General features: G+C 34.1%; 3 protein-coding genes across 3 annotated transcripts; 1 reads left to right on the top strand and 2 right to left on the bottom strand.

Moving 5' to 3' along the window:
* Positions 1-4132: 4132 nt before the first annotated feature.
* Positions 4133-11098, bottom strand: LOC115705555 (mitochondrial adenine nucleotide transporter ADNT1). Its single transcript, XM_030632915.2, has 8 exons — positions 10156-11098; positions 9072-9120; positions 8785-8948; positions 8171-8208; positions 7616-7728; positions 7325-7438; positions 4668-5018; positions 4133-4565 (listed from the first exon to the last, which is right to left on the bottom strand). Exons 1-8 carry the CDS (start codon positions 10326-10328, stop codon positions 4482-4484), a joined length of 1086 nt encoding a protein of 361 aa, XP_030488775.1. The 5' UTR covers positions 10329-11098; the 3' UTR covers positions 4133-4481.
* Positions 5241-7318, bottom strand: LOC115705554 (pentatricopeptide repeat-containing protein At5g42450, mitochondrial). The gene has a single exon (XM_030632913.2). It carries the CDS (start codon positions 6870-6872, stop codon positions 5424-5426), a length of 1449 nt encoding a protein of 482 aa, XP_030488773.1. The 5' UTR covers positions 6873-7318; the 3' UTR covers positions 5241-5423.
* A 4086-nt stretch (positions 11099-15184) lies between the features above and the next one.
* On the top strand, positions 15185-16492 carry LOC133033575 (uncharacterized). The gene is made up of 2 exons (XM_061108445.1): positions 15185-15328; positions 15416-16492. Exons 1-2 carry the CDS (start codon positions 15185-15187, stop codon positions 16490-16492), a joined length of 1221 nt encoding a protein of 406 aa, XP_060964428.1.
* Positions 16493-20588: the final 4096 nt, after the last annotated feature.

Genomic DNA, 20588 nt, shown 5'->3' with positions numbered 1-20588 from the left:
TTAATTTATCTTCATCAATTATTACCACATTATATTTGTATGTTTGTATGTGTAAGTATTTTTATTATTGATGCAAATTCTATAATATTTTAAACTCTTCATAGAGTTATATTATATAAACACTAGAAATTATTTCTATGTTTATCAATAATTGTTAATTCTCATACAATTATTAAGAATTTGTTTAATAAAAGGATCTTATGATCTGATAGGGGTGGAGAATAGTTAAGAAAACTATGCAGTTCAACGATCTTTTATATCTAATGAACTCTGGATAGTATTCAACTCCACATCAACTCTATCACACTAAGAGAATCATGATCTTTACAACCTTTAGGGGTGGATCATAATCTCTATATACTTAGGGGTGGAGGTTATCCACAAGTACCCTATATGTATATTCTTAGGGGTGGAGTCTATTCCACAATTCCCTATGAAACACATATCTTGTTTAAACATGGAAGTAATATAATGAGTCAGCTATTGTCAATATAAATTCTTGATCTTGATTGTATGTTCCATTTCGATTTTACTGTTGTAAGTAAAAGTTTGATACCTTTTAAAAGTTCTTTGTTAAAGTTTCACACTACCTTAATTGAGTGGGAGAATTTTAAAGTTCTATACCCATCTTCATTAGGTTGATACTTGTGATAGGTACTTAAGAACATTACTGAAAAGCAAATCTAACCATTCACATGGATAGGAATAGCTTATCAGAATTATGAGAATAAGATAAAGAACTCTAGTTCAGTCCATTCAAATGATTTGAACCTAGAATTCTTAATCCTCATAAAACTTGATGGTATCTTAATTTTGATTACTCTGGCATGTATTTTTTCACTTCAAAATACTAGTCTGCCATGTTGATGACTTAGTCTTGACTTAAAGTTTCAGAATAATACAAAAGTCACAACTAGGTAACTCTCCAAACAATCAGAGGTTAAAAGTATTATTTAACCAGACATCTGCTATTGAGTGGGAGCTATCTCAGATGTAATCAAATAGGGAACATTAGAAGATATTCAAGAAAGATTTATGAAAGTGATCTATATGTCAGATATTAAGGAACTGTGTATCAGTTATCCTTGTATCTCACCATCTAATTTCGATTTCTATAAGATGGTGCTTACTTTGGGGGTGGAGGAATTATTGTATAATAATTCAAGCTCTACCAGAGAAGAATTGTAACATGGTCTATTCGAAAATACCAGAAAGTTATATCACTGAAGAAAAGTCTACTGTATTATCTCAATTCCATATTTAAAATATGAGAGATATGTCTTCTGTTAATTCAGATGTACTTTTAAAACAGTATAGATTTCAGTATCCCTTGATGAGTAAAGCATATAGTAAAGGATGTTTCATAAGAGTATTTATGAACTAGTTTCCAAAAGTTTGGGTGGATTCAAATATACTACACTTGATCTGAAGATCAAGACATCAGATTGACTTATTTGCACAGTTTGTTTTATATAAGTGCAAGTGGGAGTTTGTTGGGTTTTATGCCCTAAATAAAACTCTTTACAATCTGATTAGTTATCAATATAAGAAATTTGAAGTGATTGATGTTTGCATGAATTTTACATGCTGATGGTTTAATATGTTTATTACATTCATACACACAAAATCAGTTAAATCCAGATCATATGTTTATTCACAATTACAGTATCGTCAACACAGTGGAATGTGATTGTGATCATATGAATCAAAAGTTTTGGTCCCTGTTTCATCAGTGTTATTGGATTTACAATGATGTGATAATCAGCGATGATGTATACTTACACTTGGAGTAAGTGTTATGTTCTTTCCAGGACATTAGTAAAGTATACTAGTTTCGAATGTATGGAGTATACATTGGACTGGACCGATATTGCAACTAAGTTAGATATTACAAACTTACCGTTATACATATCTTTCCAAGTCAATATCAGTAGTTGATCTTAAGATTAAAAGAATCTAAATCCTGATATGCTTAGGCTCAACTCAGGAGTGCTATTCATGTTCTTTGATTTATTAGTTAAGCCTACTTTTGGGTCAGGGTGATACGTATATTTTGGGAACATGATAGTATGATTGAGTGGGAGTGCTGAACATAAATATGGAATCTATAACTTCTACTAGTGTATAGAAGTCAAGTGATGATTCCCTTCGAGCTTAGCAAATAGAAGTAAATGGATGAGCTCTTGTTTAACTGACTAATTATTAGATCACTAAACACCATTTACAGGTAGCTAAGTGTTTTAAGGGGCAAAATACATTGAAGGGTGAGAACGGTAAAGAAATCCCATCTCGATGTAGATCATCTATATAGAGGATCTTTAAATCACAATAAGATTATAACAATGGTTAAATGAGATAATATATTGATATCGTGGAACATACAATATGCTCCATATAAGTCTGAGAGTGCAATTCTAAGTTCTAAGAGTGGATTCAACGAAGAATTAATAAATTGGAATTTACTTGGTAAATTTGGTTCACTTATTGGAAGCTCAGCATATAGATCCATGGTCCCCATTCTAGTTGAGAACATTCTGCTTGTAAGACTCATTAATTGATTCGTGATTGATCAATTATAATTCTAAAGTTAGACTATGTCTAATTTTATGAATTTTCACTAAGTTAGGTGAAATTGTAAAGAAAAGAGTTTCTAGGTTTATTTATTTATTAATGGACTTTATATGTCTAATTAATAATTAAATTAAATGACAATATTATTTAATAATCTATTTTTTGTTATTAAATAATTAGTTTTGGCATTTAAAAGGTTAGAATTGGAAAATTGGCGTTTTTGAGAAAATAGAGATAAAATTTGATAAAACTGCAAAATCAAGTGAGGCCCAATACAACACCATGGCCGGCCACTTAATGTGGGATTTCAAATTAATATTTTCATTATTTTAATGCCAAATAAATCCTAACCTAAACCTAGTAGTTGCCTATAAATAGAAAGTGATGGCTCAGTCAAATCACAAGTTTTCAATAAACTTTTCTGACAGAATTTTCTCTCTTCAGAAAAACTGAGCCTTCCCCACTTTCTATACCTGGCCGAAACCCTCTCTCCTCTTTTCTCCTTCATCTTTTTCGACCCTAGTGAAAGAGTAAGTGCCCACACACAGCAAGCAGTAACTCAATTATAGATTGGAAGACTGTGAAGGATCAAACTTGAAGAAGAAGGACATTCGGGCTCATATCTTGATTATACTCTGCTACATAAAGGATACAAGGGTTAGAGATCTGAGTGGAAGGAGACATTAATTCTGCTGCATCAATGTAAGGTTTTCTTAACTTTATATGTGTTTAATTTATCGTTTTAGAAAGTTCATATTTAGGGTGTTTAAACAACATACTTGTGAGTAGATCTAAGATCCTGGTAAAATAATTTCCAACAGGTCGGAGGTCGGAGGATGGAGGTGGTGGTGAGGGTGGGCGGTTGGGATGCGAGAGAGAGAGAGAGAGAGAGAGAGAGAGAGAGAGAGAGAGAGAGAGAGATGATGCAGAGGGAGAATGGGTGATTGTGAGGGGGGTATTTTTGGGATTTTGAAAAAACATGTCATAGTTTTTTTAGGGTTTAGAGTTTTGGTTTAATAATAAAAAATTTTAAGTATATAAAATCGAAATTCCCTATAATATTTAGTATTATTAAGACTGTTATCATAGAATGAAATTTAAATCAATTAATTAGTTAGATTTTCTAACTAATGATATGATTTTTTATTTATTTATTTATTTATTGAAGAAACCAACAATCTGATATTTTTAAAATAATACACAGGTTAGTTTTAGTAGGAAACTGTTATTTAAGAGACTCGAAACCTTTTGGTGAATACTGCATAACATTGCAATCATACTAATCATAGTTTCATATTTCAAAATACAGAACTATACTAACAATGAAAAAGCTGAATAAGGAAATTAAAATCAGATTTAGGGTGACAACCATGGTACTACAGTAATATACTAGGGTTTTTTTTAATTTCTTTCTACATATAAATCAAAATAGCTAGCATGGACATAAACTGAATATCAGTTAAAAAAAAAAAAGGTAAATAAATTTACAGAGATATTTTTACAAGGTAAAATACCAAAGAATATATTAAGAAAGAAGTGGAGAGTAGTTGGAAGTGAAGCATTTGGAAAGAGACTTAAATTTATATAAAGTCAGTACAAATGGAGAATTCACCTCTATTTAACTCTTGTAGAGGGAAATGCATGCAAAAATGCATTTTATGAAAGTGTCATAAACATTTATTGGCATACATATTAAATGAGGAGTTGAAACCTACTCATATATATGTGTTCACAAGGAAACAAAGACAGAAAACAAAGGGACAGCAATTTATAAACAACAAACTCAATACCAGCTACTAACTTGGCAAGACAAAAGAAAAAGAAAGAAAGAAATTACCCCTAGTTTTACCATCTCTCTATCCCCTTTCCTACAAAAATAACACACGAATATCCTCCCACTTCATTCTTCTCTAGTCAGATATTCTGATCTCCACTCCTAATATTTCCTTCACCATCTCATACGAAACAAATGCAATTGCAATCGACGGGACTACCTGATAAATGAAAATCAAATCAAATATATTAGTTATCATAACTTAAAAACCTAAAATTACAGAATTCGAACATGCACACACACACACACACTGATTACTGACCTTGACAGAATTTGGGACCAATCCCTTGTACAATGCCCCAAAGCCCTCATGTCGGACGGTTTTCCTAAAGGCATCAACCATCCCTTTGTATTCAAGTGAGCCCTTGCTCCTTCCATCACCAGCAACAACAGATGCAGCATTATTCCAACCCACCATCTGCATTCTCCGGCGAATAACATCAAGTGGGTAAGCAACAGTCTGCCCGACAGTTCCAGCAGCAGCTCCACATGCCAACCTTGTTGTCACACTCAACTCAGTGTCAGATTTATCAATGAGGCCAAAGGGCTTAGATGTAATTAGCCAATCCTTGAGAGACTCGTAAACAGCAAAGTTGAGACCAACATAAGGAACCTGCAATCAATTTATGAGGATAAGTTTCCATGTGAAAAGAAGTGAAAGCAAAGGTTAAGGGCATATGAAGAAGCAATTGAAAGGTAAACACTATAGCTCGCAGTGCATGAAGTTAATAATAAATTGTACTACGCATAGCTGATCTCCCTATGAGCCATAGTTTGTGTTAATGGTAAATTATCAGGCTTATACAAAAACATCAGAGGATATGGCCAACTCACTTATATAGGACCAATACAGTGTCATGCCTCCTACTCCTACCAAAATCGCTTTTCTTAAGTAGAGCAACTGTAAAGATGCTCAATTCAGGCTATATCTCAGCAATGTGTGTCTCAACCTATAACGGTAATAATCCACTTTGTTGCATAATGCCTGATTCACGTTGCTGAATTTTGATTAAAATTCTTAAAGTAATTCATAATCTTCATCCTCCTGAACATTTTGGATAAGCCATCCCAACACCGTATAGATCTCATCCTTCTGCTGATGATTCTTGTCCCCTGTAACAAAAACATGAACCTTGCTTCTGATCTCAATCCAACTACAACCAGGAACCCTCTTCATTCCCTTTTCTTTCATTGTTCTCCTTATTTTCGAAGCACTCTGCCATCTACCAGCTGCAGAATGTGCATTACACATCATCACATAAGACGACACATCTTCAGGATCCAAAGCCAGGATTTTGTGTGCTGCCAATTCTCCCAAGTCCACATTAGAGTGGATCAGGCAGCCACTGAGTAATGCTTTCCAAAACCCAATTCCTGGATCAAATGACAAATCATATATAAACTCCTCAGCTTGTCTGAAACACCCGGAGCGGGAGAGTAAATCAACCATACAAGCATAGTGCTCTGGTTTTAGCATGCTAGGGTTTTCAAGTCTTGCCTTGTTAAAATAAGAATACCCATCACTAACAAGGCCAGCGTGATTACAAGCCCATAACAGGCCAAGAAGTGTGACACCATTAGGTCGACAGCCTGATACTTGCATTCTTTCATAAAGGCTTATAGCTTCGTATCCTCTGCCATTTTGTGCATAACCACATATCACAGCATTCCAAGATACAATATTTTTTTCCCCAAGTTTATTGAAAACCAAGAGGCTATCCTCCAGGCTTCCACATTTTGCATAAAAGCTCACAAGTGAATTGCCAACAAACACATCAGGCTTACCCAAGAACTTTACAGCACAGGCATGAACACTTCTGCCAATGCCAAGTGATGCGACATTGGCTGCAGCAGTGATTGCACAAGGGAAAGTAGATTGAATAGGTACATAACCTTCTCTAAGGAGCTGAACAAAAAAATTCAGAGCCTCTTCATTGTGGCCTGTTTGGCTGTACCCACCAATCATTGCATTCCATGAAACAATGTTTCTCTCTGGCATTGATTGAAAAAGGCGACAAGCATCTTCAGTTTTATCCTTCTTTAAGTAACCACAAATCAATGTCGTATATGAAACAACATTTGGGGATTGAGTATCTTCAAAAGATCTCTGGGCATCATCTATAGTACTTAATTTTGCATAAAAATCCAAAAGTGCACTTCCCACAAACACATTTTTATGCAAACCCATCTTCATAGCACACGCATGAAGTTGCTTACCTATACGAATGTCTCTCAAAGCAGTTAATGAAGGAAATAGAGTGCCAAAGGTGTACTCATTGGGTCTGATATTTGATGCAAGCATTCTTGAAAAGAGATGAACAGCCTCTTTATGGCGACTCCACCGAATAAATTGGCCAATAATGGCAGTGGCAGATACCACACTCAGACCAGGTGATTTGTTGAACAATTGCAGAGCCTCTATAAGTGCATCTGATCTAGCACAAGCCGAAGCAGCTTCAGGTTGCATTAGAATAGATGAAGTTTCTGACTGGTTTTCAATTTCAATAAGATGGGAACAGGCAGACGAGTGAATTTTCCTCTGTAGACGCTGGGGAAAAGTAAAGGGGTTTCAAGTGTAAGATTGGGTGGGTACTCTTGGCCTTGGGGGCTGAATCCAATTAATGTTTATTGACCCCATTGGCATGTTGACAACAAATGAACCTAAGGATCCGGGTATTGCTATGATGTAATATAACTATGCCAGTCCATAATAATATCAATAACCAAGTAAAATGAAACGAGATGCAAAAGCATTACACAAAAAGAACATCAGAGGCTTCACTCGAAGATATAATTTAGTGTAAAGAAGGAAAAATCTACATGCATTAACAATCATCTAGCGGTATTAACTTCTTTTTGTTTGTTTGCTTCTTCTTACTTACAAGCACACAGTGGAGACAAAGTTCAAAAATTGCTTACCACTCCAATAACTGATGGAAGCCATCCTTTGTACAAAGCCCTTGCGCCCTCCTCTCTGAGTACAGTTGAGAGAGCATGAAACATTCCCCTGTACTGATATGGAGATTTGTCTGTCTGTACATTTAGGAAGAAAATAAAGTTAAATGGAAGTGCTGACAGACAATGCAACTCCCTATGAATCATTTGACTCAAACATGATTGTTAATTTGATTTGCACGTCTTATGACTAAAACTTTGAGAGAAGCATCTGCAGCAAATTATCCTTACAGAGTTACATCTTCAGTAAAGTACCTGCACAGTTATCCTCCCCCGTACCATGTCCATTGGGTAAGTTGCGGACATGGCAATAATTCCAGCACATGCTCCAGCCCCAAGTCGTAAAAGAGGTGTGAGTTGAGCATCCTCTGCAAATAGAAGAACAAGAGTTGGATGATCCTATATTCCCAGGAAATATATAATTCTGTCTTAGTGTCTATAGAGTTTAAGTAACACAAATGAAATGTCTAACTTTACCTAATTCAACATCATCTCCAGCCTATTATGCTCTACTTAACATTCAAGCATTACAACTGGCAAAGTAAATATTGACAGCTTTATAATAACTTCTGATGTTAAAAGATTAATGATATGGCAGGAAAGGATATTGAATTTCAGTTTCTAACTAAACATAATTTATATGAAATTTTTACTTAAAGAAAAGAAATTGAACTTCATAACCATTGTTACAATAAAGTCACAGGTATCAACAGCTAGCTAACTATAGCAACCACAAAAGTATACAAATGAGTACTACCAAAGATCAACAAAAAACCACAAGAAATATTGCCATGCTAAAGCTAGGCATACCGTTGCCAGTTTGTTGCTGATACATAAGCAATATTGCCCTGCAGAAAACATAGCAAAAAGTGATAATCAGTTCGGGGGGGAAAAAATCAATGATGCATTTGCCTCAATATACATGAACAACGATAAACAGAGATTGACAATTCAGCACTAAATCCTAAAACTAGTTAAAAATGAGGTTAATACTAAAGAATTGTGCATATTGCTTTCCCTAATCCACCTTCAGGAAAACTGTATGTTTTCAGTAAAATCATGAATAATTTCTTAAAGATTAGTCAACTATATAAATCATATATCATTTCCACTCCTTTTTCTCTGTCAATAAAAACCCATATTGCATGGTACCAAGAAAGTAACTCCGTGAACAAAATGATAATTTGCAAATCCATATGGAAAAAGCATTCTAAAGACAATTCACAACTTTGGTTGACATACATGACACTAAACTTGACTGTAACTATCAAGCATACTGTTCTTTAGTAGGATGATCTCCCACCTCAACAGTTTGTATCACTAGAAAATAGCATTTCAACCATTTAACTAGTACCAGTGGCTTTAGAAACAAACTGAAAATAACTTCAATCTTAAATTAATGAATATAATTGAAGAAGACATACTTAGAAGCTTGTTCGTAGCTGAAAAACTTGACGGCAGAGTTTGGGACTATACGGGCACAATTGGTACCATTTCCTTTAAATAGTCCACGGAAACCTTCAGTTCTCCAGATATATTTTAAACCTTGAATTGTTCCATTGTATTTTATGCTATGGGGATTCTGGACCTGTATAGCATATGATGATTAAATGATTAGCCAATCTACAAAAAAATATATGAACATGAAAACTGAGGAAAATGTAAATGTGTAATGTGGCATGTACATGCGTGAATTAGTAAGAAAATGAACCTGTAGTAAGATTTTCAAGCGTTCCAAAGGAGCAACAGCTGTGCGTGACCTGCATGGCATTGACAAAACTGCTTAAGACAGTAAGCTTTGTAGTTGCGTTCAACCACCAAGGAATGAAGATCCAAAATTCCACATGCTAAAGCATTGTAATTTCGATTATAAACAGACACATATATACATATAGTATAAATTGACAAGTATAATACTTTCATTTAAAATATAAACCACGCCATAAGGTTAAAAAGCAGACAAAAATAGCAATCCGACAAGAAGAAATGCACTGTACATCCCTCAGGAAGAAAAAAACAGAGTAAAAGAAAATCAGACACTTGCTTTGTTTAATAACATCTACCATCACTGTCTAAGAATCAAAACTGGACAAGACAATAAACAAAACTTGATCAATCATCCTTTTATCAATAAACCAACATAGCATACTGGACATTATCTGTCTGTCACTACAAAAAGAAATTGGCTTGACATTTTATGACACTGCAAATCTCTGCTTCTAAAAGATTCATAGGAGCTAGGGAAAAAGATTGTTTAAATTAACGTCAGAAACGTGAAAACAATAGTAACATTTTAATTTCTTTTGATGCAACCAAACAACCACCATAAAAGATTTATTTCACCATGTCGATTTATCCCCTGTAAAGTCATTCCTCATTTTAACATTGAGATACTTTTTTTTGAGAATTAACTAGATTACTTGAAACCGCTAAGAGGAAAACAAGAGGCGCTACAAGTAAAGACGTAATTAGATCTCACTTTACCATTAATTACTTCTAAAATTTAAATAATTTCAACAAAAATCAACTTTTTGTTTATACAATAGTAACAAAAATATCTTATTAATTTCTCGTCGAGGAAGAAAAAAGAAAACCCCAGTTCCGAATTCTATAATCATTTCTTCGCCAAGATAAATAAATCAATCAAACAAAAAAAAAACCAATCTTGTTAGAAATATGATTCAACCAACATCAACCAATGAGCAGCCATGTTATTTCCCTTACCATAATAAAATCTATATATTTACGCAAAAAAAAAAAAAAAGGAGAAAAGGAAGAACGAAAGAAAAACTCACACTCCTCCAGCAACTCCACCAGCAACAAGAGACTTGCATATACTGAGAAGCGCAAGGTTGTGCTTGGGGGCGTTTACCACACTCTCACGAGCTCTCGAAAGCTTGGCCTCCTCAGCCAGATTGACGATCGTCGAAACCGCAGATTCACTCTGTTTAACATCCTCCGAAGCCATATTTATCAAGCTCGGTAATTGACTCGCCGGAAACCTAGGTCTACGTGAAACTCTGATCTGAAAAATACTTTACTCGGCAGCTAATTCCGTTGATTGATCAGAAGAAGAAGAAGAATAAATAAGACTACTCTGATTCTCTCTCTCTTACGGGAAAGCGTGCCTCTTCCACAACAACATTACCTTGTACCGAAAATAGTGGCTATGGTGATACGAATACGGCGGTGACTGACGGCGGCTTTGAGGGGGAGCTGAGCTGAGCTGAGCCGAGCCTGCCTGAACCCTGGAAATGAAGGTCGAAACTTCGGAAGCTCTCTCTCTCAAAGTGACGGCGTCTGTTTATTAGTTTGAGATTTATATAAACAGACAGATTAAGAAAGAAAAGGAACGAGGGTAGGGAACACCTACTCGCGGGTGTAGACTATATTTACCCTACACGCCTTGATATCTCGACACGTGTAAGGTTAGAACCATTTTCAGCCACTTTGTGGTGCACGAGGGCTCAACAAAGCTGAGTTGGTGCGAGTCTACTGAGTCTCACGTGGGCACCACATCACACCCTTTATTCAACGACTGTGATAAAAATGTTTTCTCTACCAAATTTGATCATTATTTAGAGAATGAAGAATTGATCTATTGATCAATTTTAGATGGAAGGGAATGGTCAAGATTTTCTTTTTTCATTGGAAAAAATATTGCTATTAAAAAAAGAAAAAATAATGAAGTTGGGTTAAGAGATAACTGCTTCTTTTAGGGTTTATGATGTTGGTGGCGGCTTACCTTTTTTTAGATATTTTTTGGGGTTAAATTCTTGTTAATTAAATTTAAATCTTAAAATTATTTTTTAAAGTAGTTTTAAGAGAAAAAAAATATTATATTACTGTTTCCATAATTGGTATGCATGGGAATAATATATTGTTCGTACGGTTTATATGTTTTATTTCATTTTTTTCATTTGACAAAGTACAATTTATATGTTTTTTTTAATTAATTTATATGTTTTTGTTTAAATGCATTCAATCATAAAAAAGTGCATTTTAAAAATATATAAAAAAAAATAAAGTGCATTGTATATTTTGTTTTTTGTTTTAAGATATATAATCGTATATTCATGTTTTTTTTTATATATATATATAGCTTATTTGTTTATTTATTGATCATCTAATTATGGTGTTGGATTGGCCTTTGGAGGTTCTAAAACGGCGTCTATGTGATAAAGCTTTTATGACAAAATATATATACAAAAGATACTTTATTAGTTTATTTCCTCCAAAAAAAAAAAAAAAGAAAAGTTAATTAGTAATTTTTCCCCCGAACTTTGACATGTACTAAATCGTGCTCCCTAAATTTTTTTGGCCGTTAGAAATTCCCCTCGAACTATTGAAATTACTAAATTTAAGGACTTTTGTCTAATTTCATTCAATTTTACTATTTCAGTGATTGTTTATGTACCAAATCATGCTCCCTAGACTTTGATATCTATCAAATCATGTCCCTCAAACTTTGATATGTACTAAATCATGTCGCTTGAACTTTCATCTATGTTAGAATTTTTTTACTAAAATTAGACAAAAGTCCTTAAATTTAACAATCTCAATAGTTCAGGGGAACTTTTAACGGCCAAAAAAGTTCAGGGGGCACGATTTAGTACATGTCAAAGTTCGGGGGGAAATTTTGAGAAAACAAAAAATAGTTCTCTATATAATTAAATTAAGGAGTTTTTATAAAAAAAAAAAAAAAAAAAAAAGAAAGAAAAAAAAAGAAAAGGTTAATTAGCAATTTTTCCCCCGAACTTTGACATGTACTAAATTATGTCTCCTGAATTTTTTTAGCTGTTAAAAATTCCCCCTGAACTATTAAGATTGTTAAATTTAGTACATATCAAAGTTTGAGGGGCATAATTTGGTAGATATCAAAGTCTAGGAGCATGATTTAGTACATAAACAATCACTGAAATAGTAAAATTGAATGAAATTAAACAAAAGTCCTTAAATTTAACAATCTCAATAGTTCAGGGAGAATTTTTAACGGCCAAAATAATTCAGGAGGTATGATTTGGTATATGTCAAAGTTCGGGAGAAAAAATTCCTGATTAGCCAAAAAAAAAATATATTTATTTTTTTTTATAAAAAAAAAATATATTATTAGGCTAAAGTCAAAATAAGTCCAAAGACTTAAATAAACTCAGGTAACCCCGATCACTAAACTCTTGTCTCATCAAGAGAAAGAGCAAGTTTGGAAAGATTATGAACTATAGAATTCGCAAAGCGATTACAAAACAAAAAACTAGTGTATGGTGTAATACAAAAATGTGAGTTAAAATCAATAAAATTAAGTTTTGATGAGCTATTTTGAAAAGTAAGGTACCGTTTGGTAATACTTTTGTTTTTTAATTTTTTAATCACAAAATGAAAGTAAAATTTTTGTTTTTAAAAAATTTATTTTTGAAAAAATAAAAATGTGTTCTATAACCACTTTTGCTTTTCAATTTTAAAAACAGAAAACAAAAGTGTCTTCTGTAAAATTCATTTTTATTTTTATTTTTTGATTTTATTTAAGTCGGGTCTAGGTCCGGGGTCGGATTCGGGTTCAAGTCAAAAGCCGAGTTTAGCGCCAAGGCCGTGGGGAGGGGATTTGGGTCCGGGTCTGGTCGTAATCTAAAAGATTGATTAAGAAAAAAAATTGTTTAAAAAAATATTGAAAGTGATTCTTTTTGTTTTTAAAATTTTAATTTCTAATTATAAAATTAAAAAGTAAAAACAGTTTTATAGAACATGTTTTTGAAAAACAATTTCACTTTTCTACTTTTAAAAACAAAAAACTGATTAAAAAAGTATTACCAAACGCTACCTAAATAAAGACGTTGATGTTAGTGCTCTAAGCATGTATCCTGAGTAGTGCATTTGATAAAATTACATTTAGAAATAATAAAAAGTTTTAACTATTTCTTTTGGATACTAAAATAAATTTTAATAATTTATGAACTCAAAAGATTATGAAATTCATTTCTCTAAGTAAATAATATTTTCAAAGGAATGATGTGAATCTCATTTTCTAAAATTATATATTTTTTTTTTTTTTGCTGAATTTTTAAAATTATAATTTGTCAAACTTGAATATGTAATTTTTTTTTTTTACAAAATATACATAGTACTAACTACTCAATACTCTTGAAAATTGCATTGAATTGTAGGGAAAATAAAGGGAAATTTGCGGCGAAAGTCCCCAAAAAGTTCAGTTTGATACAGATAAGTCCCCAACCTCCAAAAATAGCGGCAATAGTCCTCAAGGTCAGATTTTTTATTTGTCCGTTGGTCTCCAAGTTAACAGATCCGTTAAACCCAATTCAAATGCCACGTGTCGAAATATTATTGGTGGGTGTTATTATTTTAATTTAAAAAAATAAAAATAAATAAATAAATAAATAAATAATTTTTAAAAAAAAAATCTTTTTTTCTTTTTCTTTTTCTTTTCTTTTTATTTTTCTTTCTTTTCTTCTTCATCTTCTTCGTTTTCTTCTTCTTCAACCCAACCCCAACCAGCCACAAAGTGTGACCGGAGCAACACCACGACCCCAACCACCACCACATCCCGACTACTAACTCCGGCCAGCCCTAACCCCACTCCAGCCCCGACCCCACGACCCCAACCACAACCACATCTGTATGTATAATATAAATTCGTACCATCATCAACAATCAGATCCAGACCACCATCTAGACCCCAATCAAGAGCATGCTTAGTACACCACCAATACTCTTGAAGAGTCTCACCTTTCCAAGCAAAAAACAGCAGCTGAATCACGAGCTATGGCGGCTGCAGCTTGATCCTGAGTCGAGAAAATGTTGCTGGAGCACCATCTCACCTCAGCACCGAGTGCGGTTAGGGTTTCGATAGAACAGCGGTCTGAATAGTCATGTGAAGAGAACCAGTGATTCTGGCTCCCTTAAATGGCTGAGATGGACCGAATTCAGTACGACATGAGACGAGACCTAGCATTTCGACCTCCGCGAGTTCGATCTCGAGACGACCGAAATCGGCTTGAGAAAGGTCCCTGACCTTGTATTCACGGCCGGCAGTGGTTTTCTCGACGAAGAGAGACATGTTTTCAGATCTGATATGAGCTTTAATTCGATCTGAGAAGAGAGAGAGAGAAATGAGAGTGATGTGGTTGTGGTTGGGATCTGAGAAGACGAAGAAGAAAGAAAGAAAAAGAAAAAAAAAAAAGAAAAGAAAAAGAAAAAAAGAATTTTTTAAAAAAATTATTTATTTATTTATTTATTTTTTTAAATTAAAATAATAACATCCACCAATAATATTTCGACACGTGACATTTGAATTGGGTTTAACGGATCTGTTAACTTGGAGACCAACGGACAAATAAAAAATCTGACCTTGAGGACTATTGCCGCTATTTTTGGAGGTTGGGGACTTATCTGTATCAAACTGAACTTTTTGGGGACTTTTGCCGCAAATTTCCCGAAAAAAAAAAACCTCAGTTTGTTTAGAAATTATGACAGGTCAAGATGAGGTTTTGGCTACATAAAATAGAACCCAAAAAAAGAATGATCAGTTTCAGCCATCACTTAACAAAAAATATTGGGATGTGGGAAGCAATACAAAATACAAAATTACTACAAGAAAGAATTTTGCCTATCTAACTAAACAAAGAGGTGGCCTGGGCTTCCGCCGTTTCCAAGATATCAATCAGGCTTTGCTTTCCAAATTAGCTTGGCAACTGGCGAACAAAGTGGACAGACTATGGTGCCACATCTTCAAAGGGAAATACTATCCGAGAGACTCCTTTTGGAGAGTTAAAGAGAAGAATACTTACAGTTTTATATGGAAAGGGATTCTGAATGCTAGAAAGACTATACAAGCTGGGGCTTGTTCGATCATTACCTCAGGTGAAGACATCGATATCTGGTGGCAACCGTGGATACCCTGGCTTGAGTATGACCAATTTCGTGATCTGGTGGAGAGCATCAGACCAAAAGCTCCATGTCTTAGATGTGTGGCCGACTTGATGTACCGGAGAAATAGATGTTGGAACATTGGCTACTTGTGCTTTCTGTTTGGTGATGAGTTAGGCAAAAAGGCTAGCTGAGATTCCGATTGCCAAGAACTCTGATAGTGATACCCTTATTTGGAAGGAATCCACTACTAGAAATTTCAGTGTTAAAGGAGCTTATTGGGTGGATCAGAAGAGCCGATTCGGAGCTATTGATCCTTTGTGGAATTGGATTTGGGACTCGAAAATCCATCCGCGTGTGAGCATGATGATTTGGAGGGCTTGTTTGAAGGTTCTTCCCACGGGTGACAGGCTGGGTCTCTCTACTGATTGTCCAGTTTTTCTCTCGGTCCCTGAATCTCCAATCCATCTGTTTGCCCGCTGTAAGTTTGCCTCGGCTCTGTGGTTTTCCGGCCCCTTACCCGTGAGAATTGATCAAATACCCGGGGACAACATTGCTGATCTCTTAAGCAATCTCTGTTCCTCATTGGATCCCCCTCTGATAACCAAAATGCTAATTCTCTCTGGTGTGACTATGGATTGCATATGGAAGAACAGGAATATTCTTGTACATAACACTGACTCTCGGTTCAGTGTGGACACTGTCAGGATGGAAATCTTCAACAAATTCCATGAAATGATTGCGGAGTTGGACTCTAAACAAAGGATTCCCTTGCAGACCAATCGCTTATCCTTCCCTCGACTTACCACTGAAAGATGCATTTTAGTGGATGGATCGTTTAAGGATGGGAAATTTGGTTGTGGTATGATCGCCTTATCCAAAAGCTCCGATGAATGGTGGATAAGCACTTCAAGCAGTCTTTGTTCCTCGGCTCTTGATGCTGAATTGCAGGCTATGCTGCTGGGTCTGCACTGGGCGTCTGCGAACCAATGGGACAATGTGTCTCTTGTCTCGGATTCTAAGGCCTTGGTGGAGGGCATCCGTGCGAAACGTTCTCCGGATTGGAAGTTATCAGCCTCCTTTTCCTTAATATTGCACTTGCTGTCTTCTTTTTATTGTTGTAATGTTGTTTTTGCGAAAAGAGAATGTATCTCTATTGTTGATGAACTGGCTAAGTCCTCTCTTCTTTCTCAAGACAGTAGGCAGAACTACAAAGGGGAGGGATTTCCCCCTATGAATCCCAATTCCTTTTAGTTTTAATCTATCGAACTGGGGTTCTTTCAAAAAAAAAAAAAAAAATCTAAATTAAAATGACATTGTGCTACCTGTGGTGTTTTAATTTCTTCTTAAATAATGTGTCTTTAGCTTTTGTAAAACGATCTGCTAATAAGGTTGTTTATTGTGTTTATTGAGGGACTTGTTCTATGTCAAATTGTATTTTAAGTGAGCTTGATGCTACTAAAAGCTTTTGAATAAAATCACTTTGATTCAAAAAAAAAATGACATTGTGATATGTAAACATTTGATTATATTTATTAAAAAAAATAATATTATGATATATTTGTATCAATTTTTAGTATTTTATTTCAATGCATTATGAGAAAACTTGATGTAAAATTTATTATTTTGTTATATTATTAATAAAATAAAAAAAATAACTTTATCATTAATTTTATTATATAAAATAATAAAAATAATATAAATAGTCCATATTTTTATATTATACTAAATATATACTAATATACTAATATAAATAATTTAAAGTAAATAGAAAAAGAGTACATTTATAGTGATGTAAATTTTTCATCACTACAAATATTGTGTCAAATTTAATACAACATTTACTATAAAATAAATTTGTATAGTCTTTTGACACACTATTAAAGTATTTCTCCATTAGAAATACTCATATTTAACATTTTATTAAAAAGAAAAAAACAAATAAAACTAATATTCAACCTCTCTTACTCTTCCTTTCTCATCATTACTTAATTAGGTAGAAATGTAATTTTTACTTTGTTTGCTTCATTTAGTAGGTTTGTTAAATCCATGTTTTTTTTTTTTTTTTTTTTGACGTACTGTTAAATCAATGTTTTAATAGAAGACATATTTGGTTTTTTCGTGTGACAATTCTTTTTGAGGGTTGAAAAATATCTTGAAAATTATAAAACTTTACTACTAGCTAGAAGTACTTTTGTTTTTTTTTTGTTTTTTTTGTTTTTTTTTAAAAAAAGGAGAATATAATATTGAGTAAGTGCTTCCTTTAGTCCACCTGGTTGGAATATTTAGGTAATATTATTAGAAATTCTATTTGATTTAATCAAGAGTCATTGATGGACTCAATATTTGTTATATGGTAAACTTATTTTATTGAGGGTAATTTGTGGTTAAATTTTTTGAATTTTAAAGTTTGACACGATCAATTTTTTATACTGAAATTTTGGAGATTTAGCTCCCCAATTTGTTAGATCGTTTTGTTTTGTAGTCTCTCTCTCTCTCTCTCTCTCTCTCTCTCTCTCTCTCTCTCTCTCTCTCTCTCTCTCTCTGTGTTTCATCTTCTTTCTTCTTCTTCTTCTTCTTCATTCTTCCTGAAACTCCAATCCAAAAACCTAATCCTAATTATCAGGTCAGGGTTCAGGTCCTACATTGTCACTTAAAAAAAACACCAGCTGTTAGTGTCCTCTCTTCTTCCTTTTTTTCTCTTGCACTTCTAAATTTTCATCTGAGTTCTTGCACGAGAACCACCTTCCAAGGCCCAATCGATGGCCACTCCGGACCTCCCAAGGCCCAATCGATGGCCACTCCCGACCTCCCAAGGCCCATCGAGGTGATGAACAATGGACTTCCCAGCCTAGTGTTGGGTTTTGTGCCCTAAATAAAACCCATTTCAATAAGTTAATAAAGATCAGAAATAACATTTTAATGTTGCATGGTTCACATGATTTATTTCATGATTACTGTTTAATGTATAAATTCTATTAAGTCCAGAACATATTTATTTGTACATGATCATAGTGTTGTCAGTACAGTGTAATATAATCATGTTTATATGTTCAAAAGTTTAATTCCCTGATTTGTCAGTTCACTGGATTTAGACTGGCATGATAATCAGCGATAGGTATTCTTACACCTTGGATAAGTGTTATGTCCTTTCCAGGGCATTGACAAAGTTTACCAGTATCGGATGTATGGAGTATACATTGGATGGGACCGATATTGAACTTTGATTAGATATGTTAAATTTACCGTAATATCTATTCAATTCAATATCACCTAATTGATCCTAGATCAAGTGATCTTAATCCTGACATGGTTAGGTTCGATCTCAAGAGTATTATACATGTTCTCTGATTTGTTAGTTAAGCCTACTTTTGGGTCAGGGTGATACGTACATTTTGGGAACATGGTAGTGCAATTGAGTGGGAGTGCTAATCATAGATTCTATAGCTTCTATAGGTATTTAGAAGTGAAACGATGATTTCCTTCGAGCTTGCTAAATAGAGATAAATGATAGAGCGCTCATTTTAGTGATCATATTAGTTCACTATAATATCATTTATAGGTCGCAAGTGTTTTAAGGATAAAAATACATTGAAAGGGTGTAACAGTAATTTTATCCATATGCAATGTAAATCATCTATAGAGGATCATTGATTATTGGGATTATAACAATGGATAATTTATTGTGTATCTATATCGTGGAACATATAGAGCGTTCTATATGACTGAGAATGCAATTCTAAGTTCTATGCGTGGATGCAATAAGGAATTAATAAGTCAGTGAATTTACTTGGTAAATTCTTGATCTGCTTATTGGAAGCTCGGTTATATAGGCCCATGGTCCCATACTAGTTGAGACCATACTGCTTGTAAGACTCAGTTAATTGATTTTAATTAATCAATTACAATTCTAAAATTAGACTATGTCTAGTTTATGAATTTTCACTAAGCAAGGGCAAAATTGTAAGAAAAGAGATTATGGGTCTTATTTATTAATCGAAAGACTTTATTAAGTCTAATTAATAAATTTATTAAATGACAATATTATTTAATAATTAATTTTTAGTTATTAAATAATTAGAATTGGCATTTAAGTGGTTAAATTGGAAAATTGGCGTTTTTGAGAAAATGGGATAGAAAAATGACAAAATGACAAAAATTGCAAAGTGGGCCCATTATCCACTATCTAGGGTCGGCCACACTTAAAGCAATTTACCATTTATTTTTTCTATTATTTTAATGCCAAATAAATCTAACCTAAACCTAGGTGGTTACCTATAAATAGATAGTGATGGCTCACATTCAAACTTAACTGTGTCAGAAGAAATTCACTTTCAGAAAATTGAGCCTTCCATTCTATAACCTAGCCGCCACTTCTTCTTCTCTTTTCTTCTTAAATTTTATTAAGCCTTGAGTGATAGAGTGAGTACCCGCACACATCAAGTGGTACCTCAATCATAATGTGTAAGACTGTGAAGAATCCAATCAACAAGAAGGAGAATCAGCATCAAGGAAGGAGAGAAAGAGATCCAGGTTCAGATCTTGATAATGCTCTGCTACAGAAAGGAATCAAGGGCTAGAGATCTGAACGGAAGGAGTCATTATATTCCGCTGCACCCAATGTAAGGTTTTCTAACTTTATATGTGTTTATTTCATTGTTTTAGAAATTCATATTAGGATGTTAATGAAACATACTTGTTAGTAAATCTAGATCCTGGTAAAATATTTCCAACACCCAGACGGTCGAACAACCAGCGATGGGTGGCATATGACAATTCACGATCTCTGGCCCCTCAAAACCTAGGTCAACGTCAATCATTTTTTAAAAAAAGACATCTCTCTCTCTCTCTCTCTCTCTCTCTCTCTCTCTCTCTCTCTCTCTCTCTCTCTCTCTCTCTCTCTCCTATGTAGGTCGACGGTCGTGGGGGAATTTTGTCGTGGGTGGTTGTTGGAGCCGTCCTCAGCTCTATAGTTGCCAGAGCCGAAGATGAGACCCTGTTTGGTTGTGTTTCTTTTTTTTTTTTTCCTTAAATCATTTTTTTAAGATTTGACTGTATTCGAACTTGTTCTCTCTCTCTCTGCAGGTCACTGATTTCGTCAGGGTTATCATAGGTGGTTGTCGGGGTCATTGGCAGTGGGTGAAGTTTGGCTTTGCAGGTGGTGGTTGGGGTTTGGGATCAATGGCGCAAATAGATTTCAGTTGTGGCTCAATCGAGAGATAGAGCGGGAGAAAGGAGTTAGGATTTCTAGAAAAAGAAAGAAGAAAAAAAAGGAAAAGGGAAACGGAAAAAAGAAGAAAAAAATTAATTTTATTTTAAATATTTTTAAATTAGTTTTTAATATTTAAAT

The sequence above is a fragment of the Cannabis sativa genome, chromosome 1 (genome assembly GCF_029168945.1).
Source record: "Cannabis sativa cultivar Pink pepper isolate KNU-18-1 chromosome 1, ASM2916894v1, whole genome shotgun sequence".
NCBI classification, from domain to species: Eukaryota; Viridiplantae; Streptophyta; class Magnoliopsida; order Rosales; family Cannabaceae; genus Cannabis; species Cannabis sativa.
The sequence above is the reverse complement of the archived record's forward strand: the minus strand, read 5'-3'. Positions and strand labels throughout refer to the sequence as shown.